General features: G+C 42.4%; 1 protein-coding gene across 1 annotated transcript; it reads right to left on the bottom strand.

Moving 5' to 3' along the window:
* Positions 1–2,051: 2,051 nt before the first annotated feature.
* On the bottom strand, positions 2,052–9,360 carry LOC307158668 (tripartite motif-containing protein 16-like). Its single transcript, XM_079871424.1, has 6 exons — positions 8,682–9,360; positions 7,758–7,853; positions 7,439–7,672; positions 6,801–6,960; positions 3,519–3,566; positions 2,052–3,291 (listed from the first exon to the last, which is right to left on the bottom strand). The coding sequence occupies exons 1-6, from the start codon at positions 9,258–9,260 to the stop codon at positions 2,774–2,776; spliced, it is 1,635 nt and encodes a 544-aa protein (XP_079727550.1). The 5' UTR covers positions 9,261–9,360; the 3' UTR covers positions 2,052–2,773.
* Positions 9,361–14,450: the final 5,090 nt, after the last annotated feature.

Genomic DNA, 14,450 nt, shown 5'->3' with positions numbered 1-14,450 from the left:
GGGACGGATAAGGTGAGGTGTGGGACGTCACGCGCGGTCCTCTCTGACAGGTGCACTCGGACAGAAACAAAAGATAAATGCTGACATCTGCTGCTTATTGTCGTTATTGCAGACATCTGAACATTCACACAGTCTGTACTTGCTTTCAAGAAAAACAACGACAACAGAAAAATGCACTGAAAAACAATTGTAAAACTCCTTTTCTTTTACTTTACAAGTTTTTGCACTCAGTTCTTTTTAAAAGTGAATGCAATTTTTAGATTTATTGAGCTTTATATATATATATATATATATATATATATATATATATATATATATATATATATATATATATATACACACATACAGTACCAGTCAAAAGTTTGGAAACGTTACTATTTTTAATGTTTTTGAAAGAAGTCACTTATGCTCATCAAGCCTGCAGTTAAAAAAAAAATAATAATAATAATAATAATAATATTATGAAATATTATTACAATTTAAAATAATGGTTCTCTTTTTTTAATATACTTTAAAATGTAATTTATTTTTGTGATGCAAAGCTGAATTTTCATCAGCAAGTACTCCAGTCTTTGGTGTCTTATGATCCTTCAGAAATCATTCTAATTATGCTGATTTATGATCAATGTTGGAAACAGTTGTGCTGCTTAATATTTTTTTTATAACCTGAGATACTTTTTTTCAGGATTATTTGATGAATAAAAAGTTAAAAAGAACTGTATTTATTTAGAAAAGAAATCTTTTGTAACAATATACACTACCGTTCAAAAGTTTGGGAACAATAACTTTTTTTTTTTAAAGAAATTAGTACTTTAATTCAACAAGGATGCGTTAAATTGATAAAAGGTGATGGTAACGATTTATATTGTTAGAAATGTTTTTATTTTGAATAAATGCTGTTTTTATGAATAAATGCTGTTAACGTTTTACTCATCAATGAATCCTGAAAAAAGTATTCCAAAAAAATATATTAAACAGCACAACTGTTTCCATCATTGATAATAACTGAGTATCAAATCATCATATTAGAATGATTTCTGAAGGATCATAAGACACCAAAGACTGGAGTACTTGCTGATGAAAATTCAGCTTTGTATCACAAAAATAAATTACATTTTAAAATATATTAAAAAAGAGAACCATTATTTTATATTGTAATAATATTTCATAATATTACTTTTTTTTTTTTTTTTTTTTTTTTAACTGCAGGCTTGATGAGCATAAGAGACTTCTTTCAAAAACATTAAAAATAGTAATGTTTCCAAACTTTTGACTGGTACTGTATATATATATATATATATATATATATATATATATATATATATATACCTATATATACACACACACACACACAGATATATTAACTTTTATGTTTGTGTTTTTGAAACATCTTGCGAGGGTGCCATTGGCAACACCAAAGCAAACGCCAATGCATAGTTTTATTGTGGATTTGTGGCCTGATATTCATATGTTCATGAATGTGTATTGGGTGCTGTCCAACCAAAACAAACTTTGTTGCATTATTTTATTATAATTATATTATATTTATAATATTATCACTGCTGCTTTGAAACAATCTGTATCGTAAAAAGCACTATATAAATAAAGGTGACTTGACTTGATTTGATGAATATGTGAATAAAACAGCTGCATTATCACACAGTAATCTGTCTGAAAAGAGTTAAAGTCCCCCTGTAGTCAATCATTTTATCCCTTAAAACTCACCTTTGATCACCAAATTTACACATTTAAAGGTGCATTAAGCAACTTTTCATGTTAAAAATACCTGTTTTTCTAACCCATACATGCTTAAACAATTGCCTGATGGGCTGAATGAGCCCTTCTCTGATCACTGCGATTGCCTCTATAATCCTGTACAGTAAAATAAATAAGAGGGATTCGGGCCGAATCTGAGACTGGGCGTGACGTCATGCGCGTTCAGTTGCAGTGTTGCAGTTTCATTTGTCGCCAGAGGGGGGAATAGTTCTGCAAAAACTCAGAGACTTGCTCTTTGCACCTTAAAACACTTTTTCCTTGAATTTTTTTTTATTCATGTCTTAAAATAGCTTGACTGTAACTCTACACCTTTGCCTCATTTAGTATACGTGTTTCTATGAATATGCAAATTAGCCCCGCCTCCACTCACTCACAGCTCAGAGATCCACTGGTTGATGATCACACGTTGATCTGATTGGTTACAAGGTCGTTTGTGACGTCAGAAACACCAGCGATTTCAAACCGTGTTTTTGAGACTGTCTTTGGTTCACTGCAGTTTTAAGGAGAAAATACTCAGCAATGGTGTCGACTTATGAATTTACACATGGTTTGTCTTAAAGCATATTAAAAATAGCACATAGACATATAAACAACATTAAAAGCCTGATTTTCACCACAGGGGGACGTTAAAAATAAATAATAAAATGTCAGTATCCAGAGCACCAAGTCAAGACACTCTGTGTACTGTACATCAAAAACATCAAAAGATTATAAATGTCTCTGAGCTTGTATCATTACTTCATAGAAAAGACAAGTTGTTTTAGTAATATTATATTCTGGATACTTGGATTATATAAATCTTAAGAGCAACAAAATCTTGTGAATTTGTTAACATTAGAACGAAATAGCCTAACATTGTTGCATCTTGTTTACTCACATTTTGAGGTTTCCAAAAATCATGTGAAAATGTAAGACTCTAAAACATCTCACTGTTACTAATTTATCATGCAGCTCAAAGCATTATGGGTAAAATCTCTCTACAGTCTATTCTGAAACATTAACACAGTTTCACTGATGATTTATAAACAGCAAACCCAGGATAGAGCGGCTGAGTGAATGTGGTCTGGACTGTGTGGATGAGGCTCATTGTGTCAGAGACGCTGTAGAAGGACAGAGTTCCTGCACTGTGATCCACATACACTCCTATTCTTCTGCTGATGGGCTTTACAGGGAGATCAGTCTGTTTGTTATTGTGTCTGAATGTGTAACTGGAGGAAGAGCAGATCAAACTCCAGGACTGATCATTACGTCCAAACACACACTCATAACCCAATCCCTTCCTGCTGATGCTCTTATATGACACTGATATATACACATATTCACCACTGCACTCAATCTCCCAGTAACAGCGTCCACACACACTCTCTCTACACAACACCTGAGAAACCCCATCAAATCTGTCTGGATGATCAGGATACGACTGTTGTGTGTCAGTGTAAGTAATCACTCTGTTCCTCTCAGACAGACTGAGGTCTTCATTCACTGTGTTCAGATCCAGAGTCAGCTGATGGGAATCTGATGGAGAGAAAACACATCAGAATCAGGAATTATGAATCTGTCTGATCTTTTAATGTATCTGAACAATGTATCATCAGTGTCTCAGTACAGCTGATCAGATATCATGTGCAAATCATCATTTACATGATCAATTATAAAACTCTTCTATCATGTTTATTTCTCCTTCTACAGGAAGAACATGAACACATTCAGTCAGTTTTTCTGCTTGTTTCTTAGTGACTTACATTGTAGGAAGTCATTCCTGGTCTTGGGATTCATGTTGGTGAATGTGACTGTGGAAATAAACAGACATGAACAGTGTGAAGAGAAATGACAAGGTAAAATACATCCATTTCTAAGATGTTTCTAATCTGATATTAGATGAAGGACTCATTTCTGAGAACAGAAGAATCTCCAGATGCCTCATATATAAAACACACGTATCGGATTCCCCCTCCTTGAACTACCACCTTAACTTGGTGGAGGGGTTTGAGTACCCGAATGACCCTAGGAGCTACGTTGTCCGGGGCTATATGCCCCTGGTAGAGTCTTCCAAGGCAAACAGGTCCTAGGTGATTTTATGAATAATATTAAATCGAGGACCGTAACGTCGCCCAGTATGGCGCAGCCTGGGCCCCACCCTGGAGCCAGGCCCGGGGTTGGGGCTCGTATGCGAGCGCCTGGTGATCGGGCCTCCCCCCACGGGGTCCGGCCGGGCTCAGCCCGAAGGAACGATGTGGGGCCGCCTTCCCGTGGGCTCACCACCTACAGGAGGGACCGTAAGGGGCCGGTGCTGAGAGGATCGAGCGGCAGTCGAAGGCGGGGGCCTCGACAACCCGATCCCTGGACACGGAAACTAGCTCTAGGGACGTGGAACGTCACCTCGCTGGCGGGGAAGGAGCCTGAGATTGTGCGTGAGGTTGAGAGGTTCCAACTAGAGATAGTCGGGATCACCTCTATGCACGGCTTGGGCTCTGGAACCACACTCCTTGAGAGAGGATGGACTCTTCACCACTCTGGAGTTGCCCATGGTGAGAGGCGGCGGGCTAGTGTGGGTTTGCTTATAGCCCCCCAGCTCAGCCGCCATGTGTTGGAGTTCACCCCGGTGAACGAGAGGGTCGTTTCCCTGCACCTACGGGTCGGGGATAGGTCTCTCACTGTCGTGTGTGCCTACGGGCCAAGCGACAGTGCAGAGTATCCGGCCCTCTTGGAGTCTCTGGGAGGGGTGCTGGAAAGTGTTCCGACTGGGGACTCCGTCGTTCTACTGGGGGACTTCAACGCCCACGTGGGCAACGACAGTGATACCTGGAGGGGCGTGATTGGGAGGAACGGCCTCCCTGATCTGAACCCGAGCGGTGTTCAGTTATTGGACTTCTGTGCTAGTTACAGTTTGTCCATAACAAACACCATGTTCAAGCATAAGGGTGTCCATCAGTGCACGTGGCACCAGGACACCCTAGGCTGTAGGTCGATGATCGACTTTGTGGTCGTTTCATCTGACCTGCGGCCGTATGTCTTGGACACTCGGGTAAAGAGAGGGGCGGAGCTGTCAACTGATCACCACCTGGTGGTGAGTTGGATCCGATGGCGGGGGAGGAAGCTGGACAGACCCGGCAGACCCAAGCGTACTGTGAGGGTCTGCTGGGAACATTTGGCCGAGTCTCCTGTCAGAGAGATCTTCAACTCCCACCTCCGGCGGAGCTTCGACCAGACCCAGAGGGAGGCTGGAGATATTGAATCCGAGTGGACCATGTTCTCCACCTCCATTGTTGAAGCGGCCGCTCGGAGCTGTGGCCGTAAGGTCTCCGGTGCCTGTCGAGGCGGCAATCCCCGAACCCGGTGGTGGACACCGGAAGTAAAGGATGCCGTCAAGCTGAAGAAGGAGTCCTATCGGGCCTGGTTGGCTTGTGGGACTCCTGAGGCAGCTGACGGGTACCGGCAGGCCAAGCAAACTGCAGCCCGAGTGGTTGTGGAGGCAAAAACTCGGGCCTGGGAGGAGTTTGGTGAGGCCATGGAGAAGGACTATCGGCTGGCCTCGAAGAGATTCTGGCAAACCGTCCGGCGCCTCAGGAGAGGGAAGCAGTGCCCTACCAACGCTGTCTACAGTGGAGGTGGGCAGCTGTTGACCTCAACTGGGGATGTCGTTGGACGGTGGAAGGAATACTTCGAGGATCTCCTCAATCCCGCCGTCACGTCTTCCATTGAGGAAGCAGAGGCTGAGGGCTCAGAGGTGGACTCGTCCATCACCCAAGCTGAAGTCACCGAGGTAGTCAAGAAACTCCTCGGTGGCAAGGCATCGGGGGTGGATGAGATCCGCCCTGAGTACCTCAAGTCTCTGGATGTCGTGGGGCTGTCTTGGCTAACACGCCTCTGCAGCATCGCATGACGGTCGGGGACAGTGCCTCTGGGATGGCAGTCCGGGGTGGTGGTCCCTCTTTTTAAGAAGGGGGACCGGAGGGTGTGTTCCAACTATAGGGGGATCACACTTCTCAGCATCCCTGGGAAAGTCTATGCCAGCGTACTGGAGAGGAGAATACGGCCGATAGTAGAACCTTGGATTCAGGAGGATCAGTGCGGTTTTCGTCCAGGCCGTGGAACACTGGACCAGCTCTATACCCTCTACAGGGTGCTGGAGGGTTCATGGGAGTTTGCCCAACCAGTCCACATGTTCTTTGTGGATTAGGAGAAGGCATTCGACTGTGTCCCTCGCGGCGGCCTGTGGAGGGTGCTCCGGGAGTATGGGGTCCAGGGTCCTTTGCTAAGGGCTGTCTGGTCCCTGTACGACTGAAGCAGGAGCTTGGTTCGCATTGCCGGCAGTAAGTCAGACTTCTTCCCGGTGCATGTTGGACTCCGGCAGGACTGCCCTTTGTCGCCGGTTCTGTTCATAATTTTTATGGACAGAATTTCTAGGCGCAGCCAGGGGCCGGAGGGTGTCAGGTTTGGGGACAACACGATTTTGTCTCTGCTCTTTGCGGATGATGTTGTCGTGTTGGCCCCTTCAGACCATGAACTTCAGCATGCACTGGGACAGTTTGCTGCCGAGTGTGAAGCGGCTGGGATCAGAATCAGCACCTTCAAATCCGAGGCCATGGTTCTCAGTCGGAAAAGGGTGGCTTGCCCACTTCAGGTTGGTGGAGAGTTCCTGCCTCAAGTGGAGGAGTTTAAGTATCTTGGGGTTTTGTTCACGAGTGAGGGAAGGATGGAACGGGAGATTGACAGACGGATCGGTGCAGCCTCTGCAGTAATGCGGTCGCTTTACCGGCCTGTCGTGGTGAAGAAGGAGCTGAGCCGCAAGGCGAAGCTCTCAATTTACCGGTCAATCTATGTTCCTACTCTCACCTATGGTCATGAGCTTTGGGTCATGACCGAAAGGACAAGATCCCGGATACAGGCAGCCGAAATGAGCTTTCTCTGCAGGGTGGCTGGGCGATCCCTTAGAGATAGGGTGAGAAGCTTGGTCACTCGCGAGGAGCTCAGAGTAGAGCCGCTGCTCCTCCACATCATGCACACGAGGCGCAGGACTTTACCTCTATCAGAGATCTTCTTGATCTCCTCTTCGCAGAAATCCTCCAGTTTGTCTCTCAGCTGACGGACAGATTCTCTCACGCCATCAAAAGAGGAGAGAGAACTGAAGAAAACGTTGGGTTCGTCTGTAGATTCAGGAGGTGCTGAGAGAGACTGGAAACTCTACAGAAAACAGAAATTAAAACTCATCATCACACTTCAGCCAATAACCTGCACTATATCAGATCTGAGCGGCTCTTGTTGACTTCACTTCTCTTCAGTGACTCGCTTCAATCCAGCACTTTCACACAATCAGCACATTCTCCTCATATTCATCATTTAATGCTACAAACTCTAGAATTTCACACTTACACTCCTTGTGAAAAAGAAAGTACCGTACTTGTAACAGAAATAATATACTTAAAAAATATATAAGTGCAGATTGGCTGTAATGTTTTCATAAACTTAATTGCATGTTATTTGCAGTTAAATGAATGTGGTATAGTTTAATTTGGTTATTAAATGCAATTAGCTGAGCTTTAGAGTGTGTTTTTTTTTTTTTGCCCTGCTTAAGTTCGTCTCATTCTGCTCTCATGAAATGTTTCTCTGTGAGTCTCTTGCTCAAGTCCACTATGATCCAGTTCTTCTAGATCTCTGTTACCTGCAGGAACTGGATGTGATGGTGTGTGTGTGAAAGCTGCTCCAGCTCAGCGTCTCTCCTCCTCAGATCATTGATCTCCTGCTCCAGTCGCTCCAGTCGTCCTTCAGCTCGACTCACTGCAGTCTTTTCCTGATCTCTGATCCGCTGTGTCGCCTCAGAGCGGCTTCTCTCAATGGAGCGGATGATCTCAGTGAAGATCTTCTCACTGTCTTCCACTGCTGTGTGTGCAGTGCGCTGTTACACACACATCACAATCACACAGTGAGTTCAGTGAGTCCAAACTGAGACGTCTCTCACTTCTCTTCTTCTCCAGACTCACCTTATGAGACTCCACAGCCTCTCTCAGCTGATGAAGATCTTTCTGTCTCTGCTGGATTCTCTGACGGATCTTCATCTGCATCTCCTTCAGCTGTTTCTGGAGGACAAACCAATGACAGGGAATGACACATAAAACTACTGTCACACAATAAGGGTTAAAGATCTAGCATGGCAAGTTTATACTGTAGGTTCAAACCACAGATCAGTGAAGTTTGATGTTATTGACGTCATCATCTTTGATTTGGGCTCTGCGTACATGAGTTGATCAATGATTTGATTTGATTTGTGAATCAAAATTGGTCCTTTAAAAAAAAAAAAACTTTTAAAAATAGCATTCCTTTAAAAATGTATATGTGAATAATATACTTTAAAAGAATATACTTAAGTGTGAACTGAACATAATGTTTACAGACACGTAGTTGCATGTTAATTGCCATTAAATGAAAATGTATTATAGTTTAAATTTATATTAAACATTTATGAAACGCATATTCATGTTTTATAAATGATTAGTTAATCATTAACTAATCAAATGTAAATTACTTATAACTGAATCTACAAAACATACATAAAATAATGAACATATCATTTATTAATCATTTATGAATGCATAGTCATGTTTCATAAATGATTAGTTAATCCTTAACTAATCACTTGTAAATGACTTGTAACGTAATTTACAAAACATTCATAAAATGTTAGTATATCACTTGCTAATAATTTATGAATGTTTTGTAAATGATTAGTTACCCATTAACTAACCACTTATAAATTACTTACAACTGAACGTTATTATAAAGTGTTACACATTCTTCAAAATATCATCTTTACAATCTACAGAAGAAAGTGAGTCAAACCAGTCTGGGACAACATGAGTAAATGAGTGAGTAAATGAAGACAGAAATCAATCCCTCTCAGTTCATACCTGTTTCTCTATCCTCTGTTCTGCAGTTGATACAGTTTTGTGGTTTTTATGTTCATACTCCTTACACAGAACACAAATGCATTCTTGATCAGTGACACAGAACATTTCTAGCTCTTTATCATGTTTACGGCAGATCATGTCCTGCAGTCGTCCAGTGGCATCAATCACTTTGTGTGGTTTACGAGAGTGATATTCCTCATGACGGTCTAAATGAGTTTGACAGTAAGATTCCTGACACACCAGACAGGACTTGACGGCTTTGTATCTTCTTCCAGTACAGACGTCACACTCCACGTCTCCAGATCCAGCGTAACAGTCAGCAGGAAGTTTAGTCTTCTTCAGTTTCTCCACCAGTTCAGCCAGAATGGTGTTTTTAGCTAAAGCAGGTCTTGGACTGAAGGTCTGTCTGCACTGAGGGCAGCTGTAGACTCTCTTCTCATCCTCCTGATCCCAGCAGCCTGTAATACAGATCTTACAGTAACTGTGTCCACAGAGGATAGTCACTGGTTCCTTCAGGAGATCCAGACACACTGGACACGTGAACTCATTCTGATCCACTGAAATTCTGGCTTCTGCCATTTTACTGCATGAATACAGAGAGACACAAACACACAACAGCTCAACAACACTTCAGTTTCTGTTTCTCTGAACTGAGGAGTTGAAATAGTTTCCTGGTTCTGTGTTTGAGTGACGTGTGTAAAATAGGCGTGTCTGTAAAGCAGTTTAATTCCTCATTCCTGATCAAGGAGAGTCACTTTTCTGCTGTGTTTACTGTATGTGTCCTTCAAGTGGAGTCGAAAATGTCATAATTACGAGTTCCGAGCTCATAAATGACAGAGCGAAGAATTAGGCTACTCACGAATGCATGTGTCTATATACTGTAGTATATATTTGGGAAATCCGTACTCACAAACTAGTCCAGGCTCATGACAAACACTGACACAGACAGGGTACATACACAGACACTAACAAGGTGAGGGGAACCAGCTGCGTGCAATGAATCAATGATAATACAGAACAGGATGATGGGAAATGTAGTGAATGAGTGAAAGACACTATGGGGGAAGAGGACCTCTAGTGGTTACCCGGGGATACACAAACCAGACACTGTGACAAATTGTGTTTGTTTTCAAAGATTACAACATGCAGTCACATGATGACGCCGAGCAAGATGGCTGCTTAGGTTGAGGGCGGCGGCACCACAAGTTTACATTTTGTGTGAATATATAGGCATTCGCAGTTTATTGCATTGGGTTTTTTTGTCCCACAAGTTGCCTATAATAAGCGTCAACCACTACCGATATGCCAAACCCCCGGAAAAACGAAAATGCGTCTCAACAGCAGCAAAGTGCTAGGGCTACCGCTAGCTCAAAAGCTGCCCACGCCTCTCCTGTATCGCCAGCACGTGAAGACGCGGATGAGTCCATCTCCACTGCTAAAATACACGAGCTTCTTCAGAAACTATCAGATGAACAAACCAAACACTTTGCAGACATCCGCAAGGACGTCTCAGAAACGAGAAGAGCTGTTGAGGCGATTGAGGGTAAGCTAGCCGACATGTTAACCAGAATAACTAGCGCGGAGGTTCGTCTCGATATGCTGGAGGAGGTGGAGAGGCAGCGCTGCGTCTCCCCCCCGGCTTCGGCTTCGGAGGTTGAAAAATTGAACGCCAAACTAACTGAGTACGAGGATCGGGAAAGGCGAGTTAATCTACGCATTTTTTTTTTCAGTTTTTTTTATTTTTTTATTTATTTTTTTTCATTGTCTTGCATCGCTACCTGTAATCTACTTCATAGCATAGGTCTACCATGTTCATTTTATCGTCTTTAGTGTTGTTTTTATAGGTGCATTTTTTTTTTTTTTTTTACATTTTGTAGACTGTGGGTATATTATTAACAGGTAGGCTTTTTCATTCCTGCCTGGGTTGTAGGTCATGTATGTATGTTGGGTGGGGGCGTACCCGTGGGTGCCGTTTTTTTATATTTGGTGGTGCCGCTGCCACACTTGAGTGGCCTCTTAGTTCCTTGAGTTAGTTATCCAGCTGTGGATTTATCAGGAAGGTTCGACAGTACCTTGCTTCCTCACCTTCCTTTTTTCTTTTTGGGTGTTTTTGATGTTTTTTGTCTTTTCCTGTTTTTGGGGTGTTTTTCTTTTATGGATCCAGACTTCTCTTCTACTATTGTGGGGACAACTCCATTTTTCTTTCTTCCTTTTTCACAAATTTTTCTAGCATATGACAGCTCTTAATCTTATTTCAGTCAACGCCAGGTGTCTTAACGTTCCACACAAAAGCACCACTGTACTAGAATTTCTCCGGAAGAAAAATATAGATTTTGCTATGATTCAGGAGTCACATTTATTGTGCAAAGATGTGGGTCGATTAGCCAATAAGTTTTATCACCCTATTGTAACTTCATCTGCAGCTACAAAATGTAAAGGGGTAATGGGTTTGTGTAAACTCAAACTAAAATTTAATGTGATTGAACTCGTGGGCGGATGATGCAGGTCGGATAGCCATTTGCATGGATGGGAAAAACATTGCACTTATTTCTGCTTATGCCCCTAATGCATTTGATCGCACTTTTTTTCAACTATTAACTAAATCTTTGCTTGATCTCACAGGGTTTCATTTAGTTCTTGGGGCGGATTTCAATGCGGTGTGGGACAGTGGCATGGACAGATCAGGTGGCAGCAAGACTAAGGACCAACATCTTGCATCTGAGGCGTTGCGCCACTGGGCATCCGATACAGGCATGGTCGACATTTGGCGTTTGTTAAACCCTTCTTTAAGAGACTTTTCATTTTACTCAGCGAGACATAAATCCTTCTCGAGGCTAGATTTTATCTTTGCCTCAAAATATTTATTTCAAAATATTCAAAATGCACATTACATTCCGGTTACCTGGTCTGATCACAAACCCATATATTGTTCGGTCACTGTTCGCCCATCTTCCACTAAAGCCCCCAGGTAGCGTTTTAACGCTTCCTTACTGCGTGATGAAACATTCAAAACTCAGTTTGAAACAAATTTTAGCGAATTTTGGGAATTTAATGTCGGCTCTGTTCTTGATCCAAGGATACTTTGGGAGGCGGTAAAAGGCTTTATAAGGAGTAACACCACTTTATATGCTTCAACACGAAACAAAGCACGTGCAGCCAAATTGGAAGCTTTAGAATTAAAATATGCCACCCTTGATGCTTCCCTGCAACATAATTTTAACGATTACACAGCCCTACAGAAGGAACTGATTAAAAAAGAGATGAACTCTCTTCTGAGGCACCGTTCAGAATTCCTCATGCACAAAACAAGACAAACTTACTATTTTAACTCCTCAAAACCCAGTCGTTTACTAGCAATGAAACTCCGGACGGATGAGCACTTTGCTGATATTTTTTGCATTAAAGACAAAGACAGCACTATACAATGTGACCCAAAGAAAGTAAATGCTTCTTTTGACTCCTTTTATCAGGAGTTATATAATTCGTTAAGTAATTTTGATAAACATGTCTGCGATAATTTCCTGAATGACGTTAAACTATCCCGCCTTAGTACTGATGACTCCATAAAGCTAGATCGCCCTATCACATTGCAGGAGTGCGAGGCAGCTGCTAGGGACATGTGTAAAGGTAGATCACCAGGTCCAGACGGAATTCCACCCAAATTTTATCTTACCTTTTGGCCCCTGATCGGTCCGCTTTTATTGGATATGATCCTTTACTCGATCAGAGTGGGATCATTTTCTAGGGATGTTAATTCTGCATTAATTTCACTGCTTCTTAAAAAAGGAAAGGACCCAGTTGAGTGCTCCAGCTACCGGCCTCTTTCGCTTTTAAATGCAGATTTAAAGATTTACGCGAAATTACTGGCCCGACGGCTTCAAGGTCATATGTGTTACGAAGTGGAGGACGCAGTAAGATCCATTTGCAGCTTTATTAGAATAATCAACAGGCAGGGTAAATCAGGGGCAGTCAGAACAATGGAGATAATCTCAAAGCAGAAACAGATAACAGGCAAGGGTCGAGGCATGCGGCAGGAATCACAGTCCAATGAACAATCCGGGTCGAGACAGGCAGCAGAAGAATCAGAAGTCAGTATAAACAATCCAAGGTCAGTAACAGTTCAGCAAACACAGGGAAACCGCTCAGAGATTGTACACCGGGGCAATGCAATACTTCGCAGTGAACTGAAGAGTGACAGAGGTTTGTATGGGTGTATGTGAATGAGCTGCAGGTGTATGAGATGAGTGTGGATGAGCTGCAGGTGTATGTGCAATCAGTCCCAGGTAAGCGGCATGATGGGAAGTTGAGTTTGTGATGTGATCAGTCTGGTGTGGAGTGCCCTCTCAGAGGCACTCCAGCTGGTGATCGTTACAATATGACAGAACTGGTTAATAGTGACCAGACAGGGTTTGCAATTTTATGCTCTATTCCAGAATATATCAAGCGCTTCTTATTGATTTTATCTAACTGACGCACTTCTTGCGTTTAAGCACTTCTTGCTTTTTTCCACACTTCTTGCGTTTAAGCACTTCTTGCTTTTTTTGTACTTATGCATGCTTCTTGAGACCTGGAAATTACCCTCCCCTCAATCTATCTTTTACTTTTTGCCTCCGCCTTGAGATTTGTTACCGTTAGAATCATCTTTCCCGGAGACATCTCTTTATTGGTGGAAAAATCTTTGGCCACACCCATTTTTAAAAAATATCTCAGGTAACATGATTCCCTGCACCTGCAGTGTCCTAGTGCCATCCATCATTTTTAACTAACATGTTTTTAGTACCATCTTATCGACCACCTACACATCTTCTCTCTGAGCTTGTTAGGTACTTTTCCATCCTCACAGACCCTTTGACCTGATTTAACCTGATTTCTGAGACCTGAGACACAGCAATACAGACTTTTACATGAGGCAAAGGAAAATATCCAACACATGTTCCCTCTCTGTGAAGTCTCTTCACATCCTGATAGCAATCACTAAGTTAAGTAGTCTAAATATATGTCTGTATATTATTGTGTAGCCTACTGTATATCATCTGTGGAAGGCAGAGGACCATAAAATGATTGTCAAATCCTTCTTGCTAAAAAATGTATCTACTGTATGAAAAATCTAATTCAGGATTCAGGCCCCATCATGACTTACTTTTAGCTTCTGACCAAGGCTGACCATAATTAGACCATCATTATAATGTATTTGCTGATGATCGGGGTTCCTGGACGCTAAACCCATACTGATCCACACTTTATCCCAATCAAATGTGGGTGCCAAATCTGGAACATCTCTCCTCCACACCGTGTCCAACGCCAGAGGTCTAAAAGCATACCGCAGCACGAACCATTAGAGTCTCGACACAAAACCCCTTGTACTCCCAACAGAGTGAAACAACTTTCGAAGTGGGTGTGGTGTGAGAGGGGCCTGTAAAGGGGCTCCATTGCTTTTTATAGCCGATCTCAACTGCAAATAAAAGAAAAAGGAGGTACGTGGTATACAAATGTTCTGAAAAGTGAGTAACCCCCCCCCCCCCCCCCCATAAATATCACCAAGTGTACAAACGTTTTTTTTTCCCCCAATCAGGAAATCGAATAGGTCGGACAACCGCCAATCAACAACCTCTCATTGTTAAATATTGGAAAGTGTGGGTCCCAAACAGAAGAGCAACCAGCCAATTTCTCCACCCTCCTCCATACCAATAACAAATATGAAATCATAAGACCAAATCTCAAATGGCACTGATGGGGTGAGATTTTAGCATGCAGAATGTTAGTAAAAGA

Source organism: Squalius cephalus, assembly GCF_949319135.1.
Source record: "Squalius cephalus genome assembly, chromosome: 1".
NCBI lineage: Eukaryota > Metazoa > Chordata > Actinopteri > Cypriniformes > Leuciscidae > Squalius > Squalius cephalus.
The sequence above is the reverse complement of the archived record's forward strand: the minus strand, read 5'-3'. Positions and strand labels throughout refer to the sequence as shown.

Excerpts from the sequence above, each read along its gene's own strand:
- LOC307158668 (XM_079871424.1), bottom strand. The coding sequence starts at position 9,260 with ATGGCAGAAGCCAGAATTTCAGTGGATCAGAATGAGTTCACGTGTCCA. Across the intron at positions 7,854-8,681 it reads AACAGAGGATAGAGAAACAG|AAACAGCTGAAGGAGATGCA; the intron begins GTATGAACTGAG and ends TTTGTCCTCCAG. Across the intron at positions 6,961-7,438 it reads ATCACATCCAGTTCCTGCAG|AGTTTCCAGTCTCTCTCAGC; the intron begins GTAACAGAGATC and ends TGTTTTCTGTAG.